At 42.6% G+C, this 20,756-nt stretch overlaps 2 protein-coding genes across 2 annotated transcripts; both read left to right on the top strand.

The window, feature by feature from the left end:
- The first annotated feature begins 1,885 nt into the window (after window positions 1-1,885).
- Window positions 1,886-16,224, top strand: LOC141683366 (flowering-promoting factor 1-like). The gene is made up of 2 exons (XM_074488064.1): window positions 1,886-1,920; window positions 15,694-16,224. The coding sequence occupies exons 1-2, from the start codon at window positions 1,914-1,916 to the stop codon at window positions 16,002-16,004; spliced, it is 318 nt and encodes a 105-aa protein (XP_074344165.1). The 5' UTR covers window positions 1,886-1,913; the 3' UTR covers window positions 16,005-16,224.
- A 3,757-nt stretch (window positions 16,225-19,981) lies between these two features.
- LOC141682476 (copper transporter 6-like) lies at window positions 19,982-20,684 on the top strand. The gene has a single exon (XM_074487171.1). The coding sequence runs from the start codon at window positions 20,084-20,086 to the stop codon at window positions 20,540-20,542; it is 459 nt and encodes a 152-aa protein (XP_074343272.1). The 5' UTR covers window positions 19,982-20,083; the 3' UTR covers window positions 20,543-20,684.
- Window positions 20,685-20,756: the final 72 nt, after the last annotated feature.

Below are 20,756 nucleotides of genomic sequence, written 5' to 3'. Positions count from 1 at the left end.
AATTAATTCTGTCCCGTCAAAATAATATTCTTGCATAAATAATATTCTCCATTTTAAAAAGCGCGTAAAGTTAACTATGCCAACTTTTCGAGATCCAATAATATTCTTACACAAATAATTCTAGCTCCCATGATTGGTTAGGCATGTAAGCTACTCTTATAAACTTGTAAGCTAACTATGCAGAGCACCGATTTGTGCCCTAAATATTCTACACATGTAGGTCCCACAATTAATGTACTCTCAATAGGAAGGTCCCACAATATCTTTACTCTCAACAGGGTCTTATCCATCATAACAGGATTTCCAGACCTAAATATGTTTATTTAAGCCCTAATATATCCTCTCTTTCCCATCAACATATACGTATTAAGACCTAATTAAACAAAACCTTCTGTCTACATATCTTACCCTAATAATTAAAATAAACTCAAAGATCATACAATTTTCTTCAAGTTTGAGAGTTTGAGTCTCTAGAATGGAATCATATGTCCTGCTGAGGGCTCAACACACTGGACCGATACTCGAGCCGAAAGACCTTGTCGCGGTGTATCTGCCAACTGGCCATAACAAGGTAGCAAATGCTAATGGAACTGAAAATGGGAGAGACAACGATGGCATTGAAATGCCATGATTTCAGACTTCTTACTGGTTTAAATTTCTACATTCTTATGAGTTGTGTATTTCTATGTACAGATGTATAGATTTGGACATTTGATCAGTAAATGGGAAATGAATATTTGTATTTCTGCGACAGTGGATAACAATGCTATCAGTATCAGGTATCAGTACTGCCAGGTCCACATATGTTCTAAAGAAGAGCCAAGCCCCCGTGGGACTTCACGTGAACAAGACGATAACATAATCATAGAAATCATCAGAAACCTACAGATGTCGCAACCGGCTATCAAAGTTCTGGTTCTTAACATAGGCTCGTTCTTTATTCTATATATGTTATCCATAACTTCTCCTCACATATCATATATGCTAATTGTATGTCGTTCTCTTTGAATAACAAATGCGTTTTTGGGTGGAAAACAGTGAGAATAATTGTTCTGCGGTTTTGAAAACGTGATCAGAGCAACTATTTTACACTTTCAAAGTGGTTGTTTTATGAACAAATGTAGAAAAATGTATTGTGATTTTATATGAGTTTAAAATTTCATGATTCAAACGACACCATAAAGTATAGGTAAGCCAAGAATGGGAAGATAGATAGGAAGCAGGGATTCTTTGGTAAGCGAACGAATCCCCGTATCCCAACGCACCCCCGTATCGGATACTCGGATTCTTGAAAATACTTATTCACTCATAATATTCCACCTGAATTTTTTCTTTTACACAATTTGTACAACAAAATTAAATGATTTGACATAAATTGTTGTGATTTTGATGCTTATATCATATATTTGTATCAATTTGTATAAAATTATTAGTTTTGCTACTAGATTGTATCATTCTTAACATCAAATATATATTTATAATACTATTATGTATGCCGTATCCCGCCGCACCCGAATCCCCATAATTTTGAATTTACCGAATTCCCGTATTCCCGTACGATGCACCCCCGAACCCGCACCGCACTCATAATAAATTGATCCGTGTACTTCAATCATATAATTTGTCAATTCCAAAGATTCCTCCACATCAATGGCTGGACCTTCTCAAGATTCTAACATACCCTCCCTCAGTCCCCCCACCCCACAAGGAGATGATCATGCATGTACCATCTTCCGCCGTATATCTAAAGTTGTAAAACCCTAAAAAACAGATTCTATATGTTCTCCATATTTTCAACAAACAGGTCCCACAAAATCTATATTCTCCCCCAAACCCCTCTCTATAAATAACTCATCATTCTCTTCAACACTACTACAAAACCAACATTCCAATCTTAAGTTCCTTCTTACAAAATGTCAGGTGTTGACGGAGGAATTTGGTATCAACAAAGATTGAGGTTTCTCGCCGGAATTAAGATCTGTGACGGTGGTTCTTTGCCGGAAACTTAAGCGGTGTATGGTTGATTGTGGTTGTTTTAGGCTGAGATTGATCAGAGTAAGTGGTGGCTCTCTTATCAGCTCTCAACTTCTTACCCTCTCAATGTGCCTACGTACCCTTTATATAGGGATCAAGCCTGACGTAGTTCTCGTAGAACAAGAAGTCTAACGCGTTGAGACTTCTTACTCCTAAGCCCAGTAGAAGCCCATCCGATATCCATCTTCCGCTAGCTTTAGGAATGTCCAACTATGAGGCCCAACCGCAAAGGCCCAAGGCTCGTCCGTAATCGTAGGACTTCACGGATAGTGCATCTCCCTGCGCAAGGATAACACTCCGCTACAGCTATCTCCCTTGATTTACGAACGCAGGTATAGCCGCGGTTCACCCCAAGTGCCAGACGCGTCCCTGTCCCCCGAATGAGGATAACCCACCAGATAGCAGGACAGGTGATCCCAAGCTCTTGGGTGCAAAGTGCAGGATGACTCCAAAGTTCTCCAACGAGGACACCCGTTGAATACAAGAACAGAGCTCCCAAAGCACACACCAAAGTAAACCCCACATCCCCAACGAGGACACCCGTTGAATACAGGAGGAGGCCTTCAACCATCAGGCATACCCCTGGAGGCCTTCAAGCTTTTCACGGACATCCCCCTCCTTGACCATCTCAAGGAGGGAATTCTTCATAGAGTACCTGCAACAAACACATTAGTAAAAATAATCCTCCATCGCTCCTTTCCATGCAAGCTTTGTCTTGAACTCAACATCAAATGTACACAGATCAAACTCAGGACGCGTCCTTTCTAATTGGGCGCGTCCTAACTCCCACAAATCAAAACCTGTTTCCTCATCAATCGTTCTTTATAGCAATCAAAATCACAGGACACGTCCTAGAGCTTTGGGCGCGTCCTTAACCTCATCAAACTTGCAACATCCCCTCTAAACCATCATACACAGCATTTCGCCTCCTATGACATGTCCTCGCTAACTTAGACGCGCCCTAGAGCGCCCATCACCATAAGATTCCATCTGCCAAGCATTTTCATAAACATTGGCGCGTCCATAAATTCTGGGCGCGTCCTCCCTTGACCATGCACTCTTCTCGCTTCGTAACTTATTTCTTCCAAAGTAGGCGCGTCCTAAGGTACTGGACGCGTCCTCTCTTCCACAATGCAATATCGGGTTTGACTGTCTGTAAGCCGCATTTGACCCGAATCAATCTCAATGCCAAATTTTGGGCATAACAACTACCCCCCAACTTCCATTTGCAGTTAAAAACAAAATTGGAAGTTTTATCCTTAAATCCCAGTACCAAAAGTTGGCTCCGTCAACAATCGGACGCGTCGTAGCCTAAAGACGCGTCCTGCCCTTACTTTCTGCATGCGGGGTACAGCTGTCGTCCATAGGATCATCCTTCTATAAATACTCTAATCTCCATCATACCACCACCATCATCTCTCTCTCTCACACACAACCGCCATTGCCGCATCGTTAAACAGGAGCTTCGAGGGCCACATTCCGGTGATCTGTTCAACCATTCCCCTACTTTTTTAGCTCAACTCATTCCTCAACTCAAAAGGTACACAAATTTCCTCTCATTTCTTTATTTGACTGAATACATTAATCTTACTGAGCAAGAAACTATTCGTATACTCCATGCTCATATAAACTGTTCTTCATGTCTGCTTGTATGTATATATGTATGTATAGGTAAATATAACATGTTTAGCTTCCCTGATCTCCCAACAACATATTTCTAGAATTTCGTCATATTTTCCCCAAACTGCCAACAGTCGATTAACATTCCGCTATCATAATCATGTAGGACGCGTCTTCCCGTTAGGACGCGTCCTGTATTTTCTGATTTAAGACAAGTTCAAGTTATCCCAAACAAGGGTAATATAGGGCCAAAGGTTTATTAGGACGCGTCATTGTAGCACACCCCCCTGCGGTGGATTTTCAGGACGCGCCCTCCCAATATCCTTCTTCCATCTTTCCTTTTCTTTTCTTTTTTTTATTTTAACAAATGGACGCGTCCTCAAATTTTTATTCATTCTTTTGCAGCTGGAGGACGCGTCTTCTTCTTCACCATTTCACCCGTTTAAAGCACTCAACAAGCGTATTGGAACCTATTCCCCACACCTGATCTCCTTTAACCCCGACTTTCCCAACATCCACAGGACGAATTCCTTCCTTAGAGCAGAAAGACGCGTCTTCCGTTCTCTCAAATCAAAAAACTCAATAATGTCTGATTCTAGCTCTGACTCCATGGACCATGTTCCCATAATTTCAAGAATGGAAAAGAAGGGAGTCAAAAGGCAAAGAACTCCAATTCTCCATTCAAGGGCTGCCATCGAAGATTGGACGGACGACGAAATTATCCCTACTACAAGCCAAAAACCTCAAAGAATGGCTATTTCTGATATGGACGCGTCAAACACACAGGACGCGTCATCTTCCCAGGGCGCGGCTCCTTCCGAAGACTTGTCCCCACACAGTGTAAGCGAATTCGAAAGAAGGATTCCTGATCCTGAGACATATCCCATATCTCCTCAAAAATCTGATCCTCCCCTAGAGCATTGGGAACCTTCAGATGTGGAAATAGATTGTGACTGGGCGAGGCTCGGTACCCTTACTGAAGCAGAGAAGAATGCCAGAAGGAAAAGAGAGGGTAAGCTGGCATGCGTAGCTCTTGACTCAACTGCAACCGACTGGGAAATTCAATGGCACATGAAGTACTATGACATGGAGGGCATCTGGGCGCGCCCTCTTCGAACCATGAGGCCGCATATTTTTAACGTCGGGAATCAAAGGATCCCCCGAATGGTGCTTACTCCAAAGCTGATTTCCCTAGGCGTGGGCGCGCCCTTACATCCATTCATTAAGAGAATTCTGAAATGGTACGACGTGGCTCCAGTCCAACTATCACCAAATTCATATAAACTAGCCTGGGCTCTGTACATTATGTACCATAATTTGAGGTTGGGCGCGCCCTCAATGAAAGAGTTCAGCTTCTTTTACAGCATCAGGAAATCAATTCCCGGGTACCATTTTCTGGTAGTCAACAAATGGTTGAACAACAAAGGATTTAATGAAGGCAAAATTAGCCACGAGAGAGACTGGAAGGAACCATTTTTCTACATCTATGACGTCAAAAGGACGCGCGTTCGCTTCAATTTGGAACCAAGTGAGTTCAATGCTCTGGACGCGTCCACACTTTCAAGACGCGCCTTCCCTTTTATAATCCTTTTCTTTATTTTCCTTGTTGTAACCTATCATTCCTTCTTTTAGACAAAAGGACCCAGAAAGAGCTTACGGGAAAGAAGAAGAAGAGAGCAGAGAAGGTTTTGCAGTATGCCGAAAAACATTTCAACCTCAGAGACATGATTACCGAAGAGAATTTGAAGAAAATAGGAGCTTTGTCCCCACGAGTGGGTTCTCTCTGCAAATTTCGAGATTTCCACAATGGGAAACCCATCCTCACCGCTTCTGAAAAATCCAAAGGGCTCCAAGCCACAGAAATTATTCAGCCAGACGTCAACAAGAAAGTGGATTTAGAGCAAGGTAAGAAATCATTATATATAAGACGCGTCACGACTTTAGGACGCGTCATATTTAGCTTGACCTATAAACGTTACTATATATGCATTATCACTTTGGACGCGCCCTACCCCCCGGGCGTGTCTCATTATCACAGAAAACGTCTTAGGCAAGACGCGTCATTCTCACACCCATTTATACATCTTTGCATTCATCCATATCTGTCCTGCATGTAGATTTTATATCACGTTATGGGCGCGTCCTTCTTTCAGGACGCGTCTTTTTGCACATAACTAATTCCTTTTTATGTTTATACCGCAGATATGGCTTCACTCCCCAAAGGATTCGCAATTGGGGCTTCTAAAAAACTAAGGGCAAGGAAACAGGCTCCTACAAAAGTTGATCCACAGGCAAAAACCCCACCTCCTGCAGCAACTCCTTCTCCTCCTCCAAAGATAACTGAGACTCCCGTGTTTGACATTCCTGAGAAGGAAGAGGACGCGCCTTCTAAACGCCAAAAGATCATTCCTGACGATCAATCCTTTGTTCTCAGATACCTGGGCGCGTCCTCTGTTGGGGATTTTTCAGAGGAGGAAGTCAGAGGCTGGACTTTCAGAACGGAGCAACAAACAGAACAAGCCATGGTGAAGGCTGCTGCTGAGCTTCACCTTCATGCCAGACAGAGTGCCAACATGGCGGCAAGGCTCAGGGCGCGTCTTGCAGTTACTGATACTGCAAAGTGCCAGGCCGAAGACAAAGTCAAATCTCTGGAAAAACACATTGCCCTGCTCACCCAAGAAAAAGATGCTGAAATCAGACGCCTGGAGGGGGAGAGGACGCGTCTTCAAGCAGATAAGGCTGTTTTGGAAGGCAATGTCACTGCAATGGAAAAACAAGTGGACAGCGTCATCACTCTGAACTCCACCATGCAGCTGGAGCTCGACATCCTGAATGATGATAGGCTGCATGGGTGGACAGAGGAGAAAAAGCTAGTTTACCAGCATGGTTTCCAGGCTGGGTTTGAAGAATGGTGCTCTGGGTTTATTGCCAACGACCTAGAGTATACATTCTCAAAGTTTGATGCAGATACCCAGATATGGGTAAACGACTTCAGGGTAAGGGCCGCAGACTCCATCAAAAACAAGAGGATTTTCCTGGGCTTAGAGGAGGAGGACGCGTCCCCTGGTCCTCTCCAAACTCAACCTCCTCCCGCAAATGATCAAGACAAAACCCTGGACGCGCCTCCTGCCTAGGACGCGTCCTATGTTTTCTATATATTTTTCCTAAACTATCTTTAAAGGCGCAGGCCCTTTGAAGCCTTGCAAATTGTAAAGACTATTTTTGAACCTCATTCACTTGCACTCTCTTTTTTTTTTATCCTCAATCATTCACATGGGCGCGCCTTGTGTTTAGGGCGCATCGCCTTTGATTAATTTGTTATTATTTTCTCCCAATAAGCAAATATCCATTATGGGCGCGTCCTCTCTAGTTGGACGCGTCTTTGCTTGTTTTGGAAAGTGCATAAGCACGGCACTACACTGTACTTGTGTGTTTAACCAATGCACAAGGCACGACGGGGCGCGTCCTAACTGTTTGACATGCCTTAATGTTCTCTTAGAAATATTTCCTCTCAGGGAGGACGCGTCCTTGGTAGGGACTTGCTTTTGCTTTTAAATTATGAGCATCAACCAATATTACTTGGGCGCGTCCTTGGAAATACAAAATACATCACCCTTCCCGCTGGACGCGTCTTTGACAAGTACTTTTTCTTTTTCATAGTAACATCTTAGTCTAAAGGAGCATCAACCAAAATAACTTGGGCGCGTCCTTTAAAACAGTATTTTTCTTGAGTTTCCTTTATACAAAACCCTAGCTTAGGGCGCGCCCTATACTTAGGACGCGTCATGAGATCAAACAAATTGAGCAAATATCTTTTGGGAAAGTTTCAAAATTTTATTTATAATACGCTCTGGTGTCAAAAGTGCACCAGTCCCACGGCTACTGTGCTTTGTGGGAAAATTATTTCTAAAAATTGACCCTTCAACTAGTCCCAAGGTAAGTAGTACATGCACTACCCCCCTAGGCTAGGAGGAATTTATTTAATTCTAGCCTATAAACTGGGCATAAACCAAAATAATAAAAGAAATATGCAAGGGGCCAAAGCCACGCCTTACTGGTAATACTTTCGGAGATGTTCCGCATTCCAAGCTCGCGGAATCAGCTTCCCGTCCATGTCTTCAAGGTGATAAGTCCCCTTCCACAGGATAGACTTTATTCTGTACGGTCCTTCCCAATTAGCTCCAAACACTCCATGTTGGAGGTTCTTCGTATTGGGCATCACTTTCCTAAGTACCAAATCCCCCACCTTCAGCAACTGTCCTTTTACCTTCTTGTTATAATACCTTGCGACGCGCTGCTGATATGCTGCTAGCCTTAGCTGAGAATTTTCCCTCGTCTCCTCTAAGAGATCTAAATGAAGCCTTTGATTAACCTCAGCGTCCTCTTTCCCGTAACAGTCTCTGCGAAGTGATCCCGATCCAACTTCCACGGGGACCATAGCTTCGTAACCGTAAGTCAGCATAAACGGCGTTTCTCCCGTAGTAGATCGCGGTGTAGTGTTGTATGACCACATCACCTTCGGGAGTTCTTCAGGCCAATTCCCTTTACGTTCCTCCAGCTTGGTTTTGAGGGTATGTTTTATTATTTTGTTAACAGCCTCTGTTTGTCCATTGCTTTGAGGATGATAGACCGCCGCAAATTCCTTCTTGATTTTCAACTCCTCACATAACTGTCGCAACTCCTTGCTATCAAATTGTTTTCCATTGTCGGAGACCAGCTTGTAAGGGATTCCAAACCTGCATACAATTGAGTTGAAAACAAAATCTCTGATTTTCTTTGCGGTGATAGTAGCCAGTGGCATAGCTTCCGCCCATTTAGTAAAGTAATCGACCGCAACCACTGCATATTTGACGTCTCCTTTAGCTTTCGGCAATTCTCCGATAAGATCGATTCCCCACATGGCGAACGGCCATGGGCTTGCCATAGGCGTCAAGAGTGTAGCCGGCATAGACGAGTAGTTTGCAAAGCGCTGGCAGCGATCACATGCCTTGACGAAATTTGTAGCATCTTCTCTCATTGTGGGCCAATAATACCCTTGGCGCAACACTTTCATTGCCAACGAGCTACCCCCCGAGTGATTGCCACAGATTCCTTCATGCACCTCTCTTAGGATGTAATTTCCTTCTCCTTCTTCAACACACCTGAGTAGAGGTTGGTTGAACCCTCTCTTGTATAGGACTTCATCGTATATCACATATCTTGCGGCTTGATAACGGAGTCGACGAGCCATAAACTTATCTTCGGGGAGTGTTCCCTTGCGAATGTAAGCTAGAATGGGCGTCATCCATGTTTCTTTGGGAGCTTCATCCACTTGCATAGTTTCTATCTCTGGGATACTAGGAACCTCCTGGATTTCAAGAGGGATGGATCCTAACAACACAGCCTCTTGTTGTGACCCCATTTTTGCCAAAGCATCCGCATTACTGTTTTTCTCCCGCGGAACGCATTCCAATCTAACTTCTTTGAACATTCCAATCAGGCGCTGTACACATCTCAAGTATAATTCTGTTCGCGGGCCTCGCGCTTGAAATCCCCCATTCACCTGATTCACTACCAACTCTGAGTCACTTCTTGCAATTAAGTTTCGCACCCCCATTTCCAGAGCGATTTTCAGGCCATTAATCAGCGCCTCATACTCCGCATCATTATTAGTTGCATAAAACTTGAAATGAATTGCACTCATCAGGTGGTGGCCTTCCGGAGATACAAGTACTATGCCCGCACCTGCTCCTCCATTGTTAACCGCCCCATCCACATGCAAGATCCACCAAGGATGCGGAAACTCCTCCAAAGACTCCTCGGCATGAGGTGGATATAGCATCACCAAAGCTTTATCATCAATTTCAGAATCAAATTCCAGCAAGAAATCGGCTAAGGCTTGCCCTTTTATCGCTGTTCGAGGCACATATTCCAAATCAAACTGTCCCAGCTCCACGGCCCATTTCAGCATTCTGCCTGATGACTCTGGTTTGTGCAGGACCTGCCGCAGCGGGTATGCTGTACGAACTTCAACTCTATGGGCTTGAAAATACGGCCGCAATTTTCTTGACGCAAGAATCAGGGCGTAAACCAGTTTCTCCATACTTGTGTAGCGAGTTTCCGCATCGTGTAACCGCTTGCTCACGTAGTACACTGGTGATTGTTGCCCGTCTTCCTCTCTTACCAGAACCGCACTGATCGAATATTCAGACACTGCGAGGTACAGTATTAGATTTTCCCCCTCCAATGGCTTTGACAACATGGGAGGATGTCCCAGTTGCTCCTTGATTCTTTTGAAAGCCTCTTCACATTCTGACGTCCATATAAAGTCTTTCCCAGCTAATTTAATCGCCTTGAAAAACTCCTTGCATCTATCAGACGACTTGGAAACAAATCGATTTAACGCGGCGATTCTCCCAGTCAAACTCTGCACCTGTTTCACATTGGTAGGTGACTTCATATCCAACAATGCCTTGATCTTCGCGGGGTTGGCCTCAATTCCCCTGTGGTTGACAATGAACCCGAGAAACTTTCCCGATTCCACGCCGAACACACATTTTTGCGGATTTAATTTCATACGAAACCTCCTCAAGATATTAAACATCTCCGTCAGGTGCTTGATATGGTCAGTTGTCACCTTAGATTTCACCAGCATATCGTCTACATACACTTCCATGGTTCTCCCGATTTGGTCTTTGAACATCATGTTTACCAGCCGCTGGTAGGTCGCGCCAGCGTTAATCAAGCCAAACGGCATTCCTATGTAACAGTATAACCCCCTGTCTGTAATAAAGGATGTATGTTCTTGATCGGGGCCATACATCGGAATTTGATTGTATCCGGAGTATGCATCCATAAAACTCAACAACGCATGCCCTGCCGTCGCGTCAACCAACTGATCAATTCTTGGCAGCGGGAAGCTATCCTTTGGACATGCCTTATTGAGATCCGTGAAATCCACACATGTCCTCCACTTCCCATTCGGTTTCTTCACCAGTACTGGATTTGCAAGCCATTCGGGGTAGAACGATTCTTTGATCAACCCCACTTCCAACAACCGGTCTACTTCTTCTTTTAATGCTATCGCCCTTTCTCCACTTACTGGGCGGCGTTTCTGGCGTATGCCCTTGCAATTCGGGAGGATATTCAAACGGTGACACATTACTTCCGGGTCGATCCCTATCATATCTGAATGACTCCATGCGAAAACATCGAGGTTTGCAATTAGAAAGCGGGTAAGACCTCCTCTCATCTCCTCATCCAACTGAGATCCCACTTTCAAAACCCTGCTTGGGTCATTTTTATCAACTGGAATAGATATTGTGTCTTCGGCCGGTCCCGTTTTTTCAATAGGCATAGGGATCCTGGGATCCAAATCGAAATCAAAGTCTCGGGGGTCTTCAATTTCCACTTTTTCACCTGAGGGCGCGTCCTCGTTTGGAGGAGCATCAACCTCAACTTCATTCAAGGGCGCATCCTTCTTTTGAGGAGCATCAACCTTGCAGTTATCGCCGAGACCTTGCAAAATCTCACTTCTCCCTTCCAACTTTTCCCCGTTAACCTCTTTCCGCATGATTCCCCCTGTGTGACTCGCCACCACTTCTTCTACACTACGGATTTTCGAAATACGTCCCTGCATCACAAAAGAGTTCCCAGAGGTATTGGTTTCTTCCTTTCCGGGATTTTCAACAAAATAGTGGGCATGGACCTCTCCACCCGGTTTTGTATGAATATCTTTTACATCTTCAACTGGGAGACCTTTCCCTTCATACCTTCTTCTGCGAAATTCCTTGACAGCCTTGTGATAGCAGTCACGTGACTCATACTGTGACCCTCTCAGGCTGCCAACTCCGTTTGGCGTCGGGAACTTTATCATCAAGTGGTGTATCGAGGTTATCACCCTGAACGCACGCAACCAAGGTCTGCCGACCAGTACGTTGTGCGCGGAATCCTGATCTAGCACCTTAAAATCTATCATTTGAGTAACCGACAAAGCCCCTTCCCCAAGCGTGACGGGAAGTCTGACTGAGCCCATAACTCTCACTGCTTCCCCCGTAAAGCCATAGACGTGCGCATCTTCGAAATACATGTCACTATCTGGGAAACCCAGCTTTTTGTAGGTGCTATAGTACAAGATGTTTGTAGAACTCCCATTATCCAGGAACACTCGATGTACGTTCATTGCCCCAATAAGCATGGTAATCACCAGCGCATCGTTGTGAGGATGATGCACCCACCTAGATTCTTTTTCCCTGAATGTAATATCAGCGGACTCCCCCTTAAAGACCTTCGGGGGTCTATCTTCCAAGCTGTGGATGTTAGTGAGCGGTGGATGTCGCGCTTCTCTCGCGTTTCTTTCAAGTGCTCGATTACTGTCACCAACAAAAGGGTGTCCTCCAAAAATTGCCCTGATGCTGCCGGCCCTCTGAAACTTGACCTCCGCCGTTTTCTCAACATCCTCCGCCCGCGGGGGTTGTCTTTCATCTTTACCCTTGTCATCAAGTCCCCTGCGTCGCTTCACCTTGTCGATCCACTCTCCTAGGTGTCCAGCCTTGATCAATTCCTCAATCTCATCCCGCAAGTGACGACACTCGTGGGTGTCATGGCCAGTAGACTCATGGTAGTCACAGTACTTCTTTTTATCTCTGCTTTGCCATGAAGTTAGACGGTCGGGCTTCTTGAAGATTCCCCTGTCCTTATTTACCTCGAAGATATGATCAATGGACGCCGCCAGCGGGGTATAATTGCTGACTCTTCTCTCGTAGTTCGATGGTGGGCTCCATTCTCTTCGCGAGCTCACAGCGTTTACCCTGTTAGGGCTTCTGGCGTTTCGCCGATAACCCGGACTTACAGATCTGTCCCTTCTCTTGGATCGCCCCTTGGAGTTATAGGTATCATCATTCTTTTTTGTTTCTGCAAGCGACTGCTCGATTGCTTTGAACGACTCCGCTTGTGCGAGCACATCTGCCAATGACACTGGGTCTTTCCCTTGTAGGTGTTTCCAGAAATCCGTCCCCACACGCAACCCAGCTATAAGCAATATTTTCAACGTTTCGTCAGTTGCACCCCTCACCAAAGTAGATTCTGCGTTAAACCTCTTGAAATATGAAGTCAAACTTTCTCCTTCCTTTTGTTTCACATTAGCCAGCGTGGTAACAGGTGGTGTGTACTTCACCGCGGCTTGAAATTGTGTCAAAAACAAAGTTTTCATCTGTTCCCAGGATGTAATTACACCTGGACCAAGCTTTTGGAACCACTGCTGAGCACCTTCTCTGAAAGTGGCTGCCAAGAGACGGCATCGAGCCAAATCAGGTACTTGATATACATCCATTTCAATGTTAAAACGCCCCAAGAACTCTACAGGATCAGAGTTCCCGTGGAAACGCAAGTCGTTGGTTGTGTTCCGGTATCCCGCGGGCAATTGCGCCTCCCTCACAACAACAGCAAAAGGAGAAGGAGCTTGCGCTGTCGCCGTTACTCTTCCTCCCTCAAGATGGTTGAGTAACCGCTTGAGGTCGTTCACATTAAACGTCCCTACCCCAGGAATGGTTTGAACATTAGGCTGCTGGGGTTGCTCTGCGACTTGCTGAAATTCCCCTTGATTACCCCCCGGGTGCGGCGGAGGATCTCGCCGCCCCTCACCTTGAGGCTGCGGCGGTGGCATATTACCATTTTGGTTCTGAATGTTTTCCCGTACACGAGGTTCATCCTGACCGTGTCGCGGAATTTCATCATTATTCTGCATTCTTACTTGAGTCCGCCCGCCGTCCTGGTCATGAGGACGCGCTCCAGACCCATTACCAGTAACGCTGTGAGAAGCTACGGGAATAACGGCGGGGGCTTCTCCAGCGGAGTGCGCGCCACCTCTCCTACCATTGTAAGGGGCTCTTCCGTATTGATATCCCATTCTTCCTCGTCCATTCCTCTGATATCCCCGGTAGAAATTCCCGGGCCTTCCTCGCGGAGGGGCACGCTCGTGCTCGCGGTGCCGCATCCCGTCATCCCTTTGGAATGCGGGGGGCACACGCGTCGTATCACGGGGCCTCGCTTCTCCGGCGTTTCCTTCCTTTTGCCATTCTACCAGCAACATCCTCAAATCGTCGTCCTCCAACCTTATGCCAAGCCTCTTCTTCAAGGTTGAAAGATCCCTTCCTTCCTCGTCTTGGCTTTGAGCGTTCTCCACACGGCGACGCTCGTCCATCGTACGTCCAGACCTATGCGGGTGTGGCACTACCTGGTTGCCCAGGTGAGGCCTTTCTCTGCCTTCAGTGTCCTCGTCCGCAAGCTCTACAATAGGTTCTACATCGTCAGAATATTGCAAACGCCGCGGAGTGATTCGCGGGTTATCCCCGCTCCCCTGGGTATCTCCCTCAACTACAGGGGCTTTCCCCAAGGCATGACCGTGACGGGGGAAACGACGACCTCTCCTCGTCCTTCGACGCTCCACCGTGTTCAGTCTTGAGTTAAAACTGTTAAGAGTATCCCCCATGCGATATAATTGCTCCAATATATCAGTGTTGCTGATGAGAACTGGAGGTGTCCCCCCCACATCTGGAGCCCTTGGTGGGTCCGCCATGTTTCTGGGAACGTAAGGTTCGTGGCGAGTATAACGCCCCCCGCCTTCCCCTTCTGACCTGCTGTCACTTCCATCATAAGAACTTCCATCACGATTGTAAGACATCTTTTCCTCCTAAGATTGCGACCTTAATTAGCAGCCCCTCCTTCTAGCGCCAATTTGTTGACGGAGGAATTTGGTATCAACAAAGATTGAGGTTTCTCGCCGGAATTAAGATCTGTGACGGTGGTTCTTTGCCGGAAACTTAAGCGGTGTATGGTTGATTGTGGTTGTTTTAGGCTGAGATTGATCAGAGTAAGTGGTGGCTCTCTTATCAGCTCTCAACTTCTTACCCTCTCAATGTGCCTACGTACCCTTTATATAGGGATCAAGCCTGACGTAGTTCTCGTAGAACAAGAAGTCTAACGCGTTGAGACTTCTTACTCCTAAGCCCAGTAGAAGCCCATCCGATATCCATCTTCCGCTAGCTTTAGGAATGTCCAACTATGAGGCCCAACCGCAAAGGCCCAAGGCTCGTCCGTAATCGTAGGACTTCACGGATAGTGCATCTCCCTGCGCAAGGATAACACTCCGCTACAGCTATCTCCCTTGATTTACGAACGCAGGTATAGCCGCGGTTCACCCCAAGTGCCAGACGCGTCCCTGTCCCCCGAATGAGGATAACCCACCAGATAGCAGGACAGGTGATCCCAAGCTCTTGGGTGCAAAGTGCAGGATGACTCCAAAGTTCTCCAACGAGGACACCCGTTGAATACAAGAACAGAGCTCCCAAAGCACACACCAAAGTAAACCCCACATCCCCAACGAGGACACCCGTTGAATACAGGAGGAGGCCTTCAACCATCAGGCATACCCCTGGAGGCCTTCAAGCTTTTCACGGACATCCCCCTCCTTGACCATCTCAAGGAGGGAATTCTTCATAGAGTACCTGCAACAAACACATTAGTAAAAATAATCCTCCATCGCTCCTTTCCATGCAAGCTTTGTCTTGAACTCAACATCAAATGTACACAGATCAAACTCAGGACGCGTCCTTTCTAATTGGGCGCGTCCTAACTCCCACAAATCAAAACCTGTTTCCTCATCAATCGTTCTTTATAGCAATCAAAATCACAGGACACGTCCTAGAGCTTTGGGCGCGTCCTTAACCTCATCAAACTTGCAACATCCCCTCTAAACCATCATACACAGCATTTCGCCTCCTATGACATGTCCTCGCTAACTTAGACGCGCCCTAGAGCGCCCATCACCATAAGATTCCATCTGCCAAGCATTTTCATAAACATTGGCGCGTCCATAAATTCTGGGCGCGTCCTCCCTTGACCATGCACTCTTCTCGCTTCGTAACTTATTTCTTCCAAAGTAGGCGCGTCCTAAGGTACTGGACGCGTCCTCTCTTCCACAATGCAATATCGGGTTTGACTGTCTGTAAGCCGCATTTGACCCGAATCAATCTCAATGCCAAATTTTGGGCATAACATCAGGCGTTTGGGTATTCAAGAACGGGGTGATACGCCTTAACGACGGATCAACCGGAGATCAGCAATCTCTGAGAAAGAAGGTGCTGGTGCACTTACCAACAGGGCGAGTGGTTTCATCATACAACTCTTTGGAGCAAATGTTAAGGGAGTTGGGATGGGAGAGATACTATGGCGATATCGAGCTTTTGCAGTTCCACAAAAGGAATTCAATTGATCTCATTTCGCTCCCTAAGGATTTCTCCAGGTTCAACTCGGTTTACATGTATGATATTGTCATTAAGAATCCCAATGTCTTCCATGTCCGGGATTGTTGATAAAAGAGTACTACGTACTAAGTTATCAGTTCTCCTAAAACCTCGCGGTGAGCTTAGAAAGAAGGTTTACTATGAACTATGAACATATATGTCTCAGTGTCGTCGTCTCAGCCAAACTTGCGACATTAATCTTTATCCCAAGAACCGGTCTCTTATTTCCATTCATGTGTTTAAGTTATGTACATGTGTATAATAACAAAGTTTGAATGAAATATTAGTATAGCTACTTGAATTAAAAAAGTCTTTGCATTCGATCACAGCTTATATTTTGGAGATTATCATCGATTTAGTCCGTACATAAATTTTTGAATTCGGTTTTTATATGATCAATTTATAATGGGTATGAAACAGTGAGAAACAAAAGTACAAAACTAGATTTACAACATGATCATCAAATTTAATAAACAAAAAAAAAAGAATGATCATCACATTTATAGTAGGTGTATATATACAAGAAACATGTCATTTTCGACCTTAAAAAAATGACAAACAACGAACGAACAGCTAAACGGTCGAAATATGCAGATAAATTATGACCGCATCACAAAATCGGTCGATGTATTTTACCGACCGATTATTCCGACCAAAATCAAGATTGTTTGATTTCGTGCTGACATATTGTCCAAGTCAGTTTATTCCGAAGAATTACACCCACAGTCTGTTATAACAATAGTTTGTTTTTAAAATATCACCAATTGGAGTATTTGGAGATTTGTTTTAATAAACATGTAAATTATTGTAATAAATTAATTTTATGGAGAACAAAAGAATCTTATATCTAAAGAATTAATTTTCCGGTGCTTAAAGAGAGCACCGGAAAGAGTTTAACGTACGTTAATTTTATGAGATTTTGTGATCTCGGTGTGGTTGATGAAAGTGTCTTCATCGTGTATATAACCTGAATGTTAACGTTATGTTCCCGGAATTATCGCCAGTTACACCAAAAGAGGGACGTAAACGTTGTCGCTGACATACCATATCTTCGTTTAGATTGGGCCGGTCCATCTTTGCTTCAACGGGAAGACACACTTAAACCCATAAATGATTCTAATCTTCATCTGCCCAAATTTACTTAATGGGCCGAAAAAGTTGGGTTTCCAACAGAAACATCTATACTAATTTAGGATTATAAACATTCTAGGGGACCAAAAGCTTAAGAGATCACCGGAAAGATTTTAACGTTAATTTCATGAGATTATGTATTATAGCTTTTCTGTGTCGTCGTCATATATTCCATGTACCAGAAGCTTCCTTTGTAGAATCAAGGGTGAAGGACAAATCTAGCCTATTTTTATACAAAATTAATAAAAATAACTCATTTATGAAAGGTTGGCCAACTTTACCCGATGGGATACCCAACTGTCAGTGGAGTATTCACTTTATACAAGATACCCAACTGGCAGTGGAGTATCCCATATATAAAATACCCAACTATCAGTGAAGTATCTTATACAAATTGGGATACCCAACTGACAGTGGAGTATTCAATCGGCCAAAATTGGCCACTTTTTTCAGAATAACTATTTTTGTTAAATTTTTTCAAAAATCTGCTATTTTTGTCATTTTTTCTTCAATTGCCCATTGGATGCGAACACCCAGCAGACTCTGACTCACTGTCGTAACCACCATTTTTTATCATACATATATGTACCGTCATTATAAGGTATTCGTGCCTCTCAGAATGTTCAAGTAATACACGAAACTAATGCTGGACATACTATTTTTTGATTTCTTCTTCCTCCGATAAAATTTGAATCTTCGACATCTTTACAGTTGTGCAGGTTAGTACAGCATCCTACCGTAATGATCTTCTACTTAAATCCATGCATACACTTGGAATTGAAACTAAAATCTCGGGATGATAATTTACTAAAATTCCGGTCTCTTGAGTTATCGGGGGTGGGTTATTTTAGAAGCTTTTATTAAAAAAAGAAAATTGTCAACCAAAGTTTGTACAGAGAGATTTATGATATTAAGGGGGGATGATTTTAATTACTACGTCATGATAAATGCCAAAAGTGGGCATGTATTTTGCCAGTTGTCAACTGCAATTTCGACCCCTGCTTCATTCCAAGAGCCTTATTTTTCACAACTTTGATTCAACAACTCTAAACAAAATTAAAACAAAATTACTTTGTTTTATATTCATGTCAACTCTACTAACGACGAATATTCTTTTGAGAGTAATATTACGTATCTCAGGATTGTTTTTCGAAATGGTTACAAAATTACTACACATTTGCGAAATTTTATTAGTAGACGCATATATATGTGCATACAGAGAGGGTTGGACCCAGAATTTTAAATTTACTGGGGCTGGGGTAAAATATTTTTTTTTGCTAATCCTATATATGTAAAAGTAAAATCACGGAGTTCAAAAAAAATAAGTAATTAAAGTACTAAATTATGGTTGAAAAATAAAGTAAAATTTACTTGGAATAAAAATAAATATTTGACCTAACACTCATTTAGTGTATTAAAATTATAAGATACACATATTTAGTTTAATGGTATATTGGTACTCACATTCAATCAATTGTATTATATTCAATTATAAATAAGAAGAAAACTAAATAACTTCAAAAAAAGGAACAAAATAAATCAATCAACCCAACTGATCAAATAAATAAATAAATAATAACATCATTAAAGAACAAAATTCGATGATAACTGATAAAAATAACCTCTTTTTTATTTGCAGTAGTGTAACCCCGTGTGCTTATCTTTTTTTTACTTTGTTTATAACATTAAATATGATAATGGACTGTCTTATTTTTAAGATAATGACCCATTTAGTTTTCATATTATTATGCAATAGTTAAATATATACGCGGTTATATAAAAAGGGTTTCTTGAATATTTAAGTGGGCTAATTTGTAACAGGCTGAAATTATATATATATAATTTTAATGGGCAGCTAAAATTTCACAGGAGCTGGAGCCCACCCTAGCCTAGCCAGGTGCTAGGTCCGCCCCTGCTCTTTGGAACCGGACTCTTTCATGTGATATTATTATCATGATAGTTATCATTTATAATATCATTTAAAAAAAATTGTAACAATTTTTGAACTTTTAGGATTTTCCTTCTTTTTATGTCTCAATATATATTTATTTTTATTTTTTTTATCATTGTGAACGCACAGCCGCTACCCTTTTGATGCGCACTGAATAAATCCAACGGACTCACGTAATAGCCTGCAAACTATGATGCGATTTAATGCAAAAATAATTTATTAAGCATCAACAGTGTTGTAAAAAAAGTGAATCAAACTTTGTCGATTAATACACCATCTAGGAATTAATCTGGTAATCGAAGATTAATCAGTATAATAAATCGGAGATTAATCGGTATAATTAATCGGATCATTAATTAGAACTAATTTAATATTATTCTTTTTTAAAATTAGCATACATTTATTTATTTTAATATTTTGATTATACATATATAATTTTTATAAATATTTATACAAATAAATTTAAAATACGAAATATTATAAGGTAAATATAAATCTTAATATTGAGGACAATTTAAGATGAAAAATATTAAGAAAGTTTGTCGTTTAACAATTTTAGAATAGTAAATATGTATACAGGATTATTATTTTTCTTAAATTTTTTACAAATTCATATTTTTAAATTTTAAATTTTAAATGTTTCCAATTTTTTCAAAATTTTATCAATGAGGCCGATTTTTGACCGATTAATCTAATTTTTTTTTTTTACCGATTTTCATAAAAAATAAATTTTAACCCGATTTCCGCTTGGTCAATTAAAATTTATACCGAATAGCGATTAATTACCGATTAATATCTATTAATAGCTGACTTGTACAACACGGAGCATACACTATAATTACACTATAATTAGAAAGAGTGTAGTACAAAGTGTTGAGTTTAGTTATAGTTGTACACTTGTACTGTACAAAAGCGGTAGTACAAAATGTTAGAATACGTTATCTACAATAATACTAGTATACTGAAAGGTTGCATATATAATAGTAATGAAATTTTGTGTCCTCTTTGTCAGTCCATAACCCTAACTAGATCCATCAAACATTTCATTTAGCAGAATAGTAACATCATGGCCGGACACGACGGTGGCATGCACGGAATGGCACCACCGGAACAGACCGGAACGCACAGCATGGCAATGCACATGACTTTCTTCTGGGGAAAAAATGTTGATATTCTGTTCAAAGATTGGCCAGGCAACAATTCTGGTGGCATGTATGTTTTAGCCTTGTTTGTCGTGTTTTTTTTGGCTATGATTGTTGAGTGGCTCTCTCACTCGAATATTGTTAAACAAGGGTCGTCAAACCATGTTGCTGGTATGATACAAACCCTAATGCATGGTATTAGGGTTGGATTGGCTTATATTGTGATGCTTGCTGTTATGTCTTTCAATGGTGGTGTGTTGGTTGTCGCGGTGGCTGGGCATTCTTTCGGGTTTCTGGTTTTTGGTAGCAGGGTTTTTAGGAAGTCATCTGGTGTTGTTGGTGATGACAAAGTTTCAGATCTGCCTCCTTTGAGCACTTGTTGATCCATCACAAGGTAGCTTAACTGGTGATGTGTCTGTTTGTTTGAATAAGTTAGTTGTATTGCTATGTCAATACATATGTGATCTAATGATGTTTGTTGAAACTTTAAGTTTTAGTATATATGTGATGTAATTATATGTGTGATCTAGTGATTTAGTGATTCTATAACATCTAAGCCAGGTACCTATTCTGCAAATTTTCGACACTCTAGAAGCA

The sequence above is a fragment of the Apium graveolens genome, chromosome 9, assembly GCF_009905375.1.
Source record: "Apium graveolens cultivar Ventura chromosome 9, ASM990537v1, whole genome shotgun sequence".
Classification (NCBI taxonomy): Eukaryota; Viridiplantae; Streptophyta; class Magnoliopsida; order Apiales; family Apiaceae; genus Apium; species Apium graveolens.
Note: the sequence above shows the minus strand (reverse complement) of the source record. Positions and strands in the feature narration are given on the sequence as shown.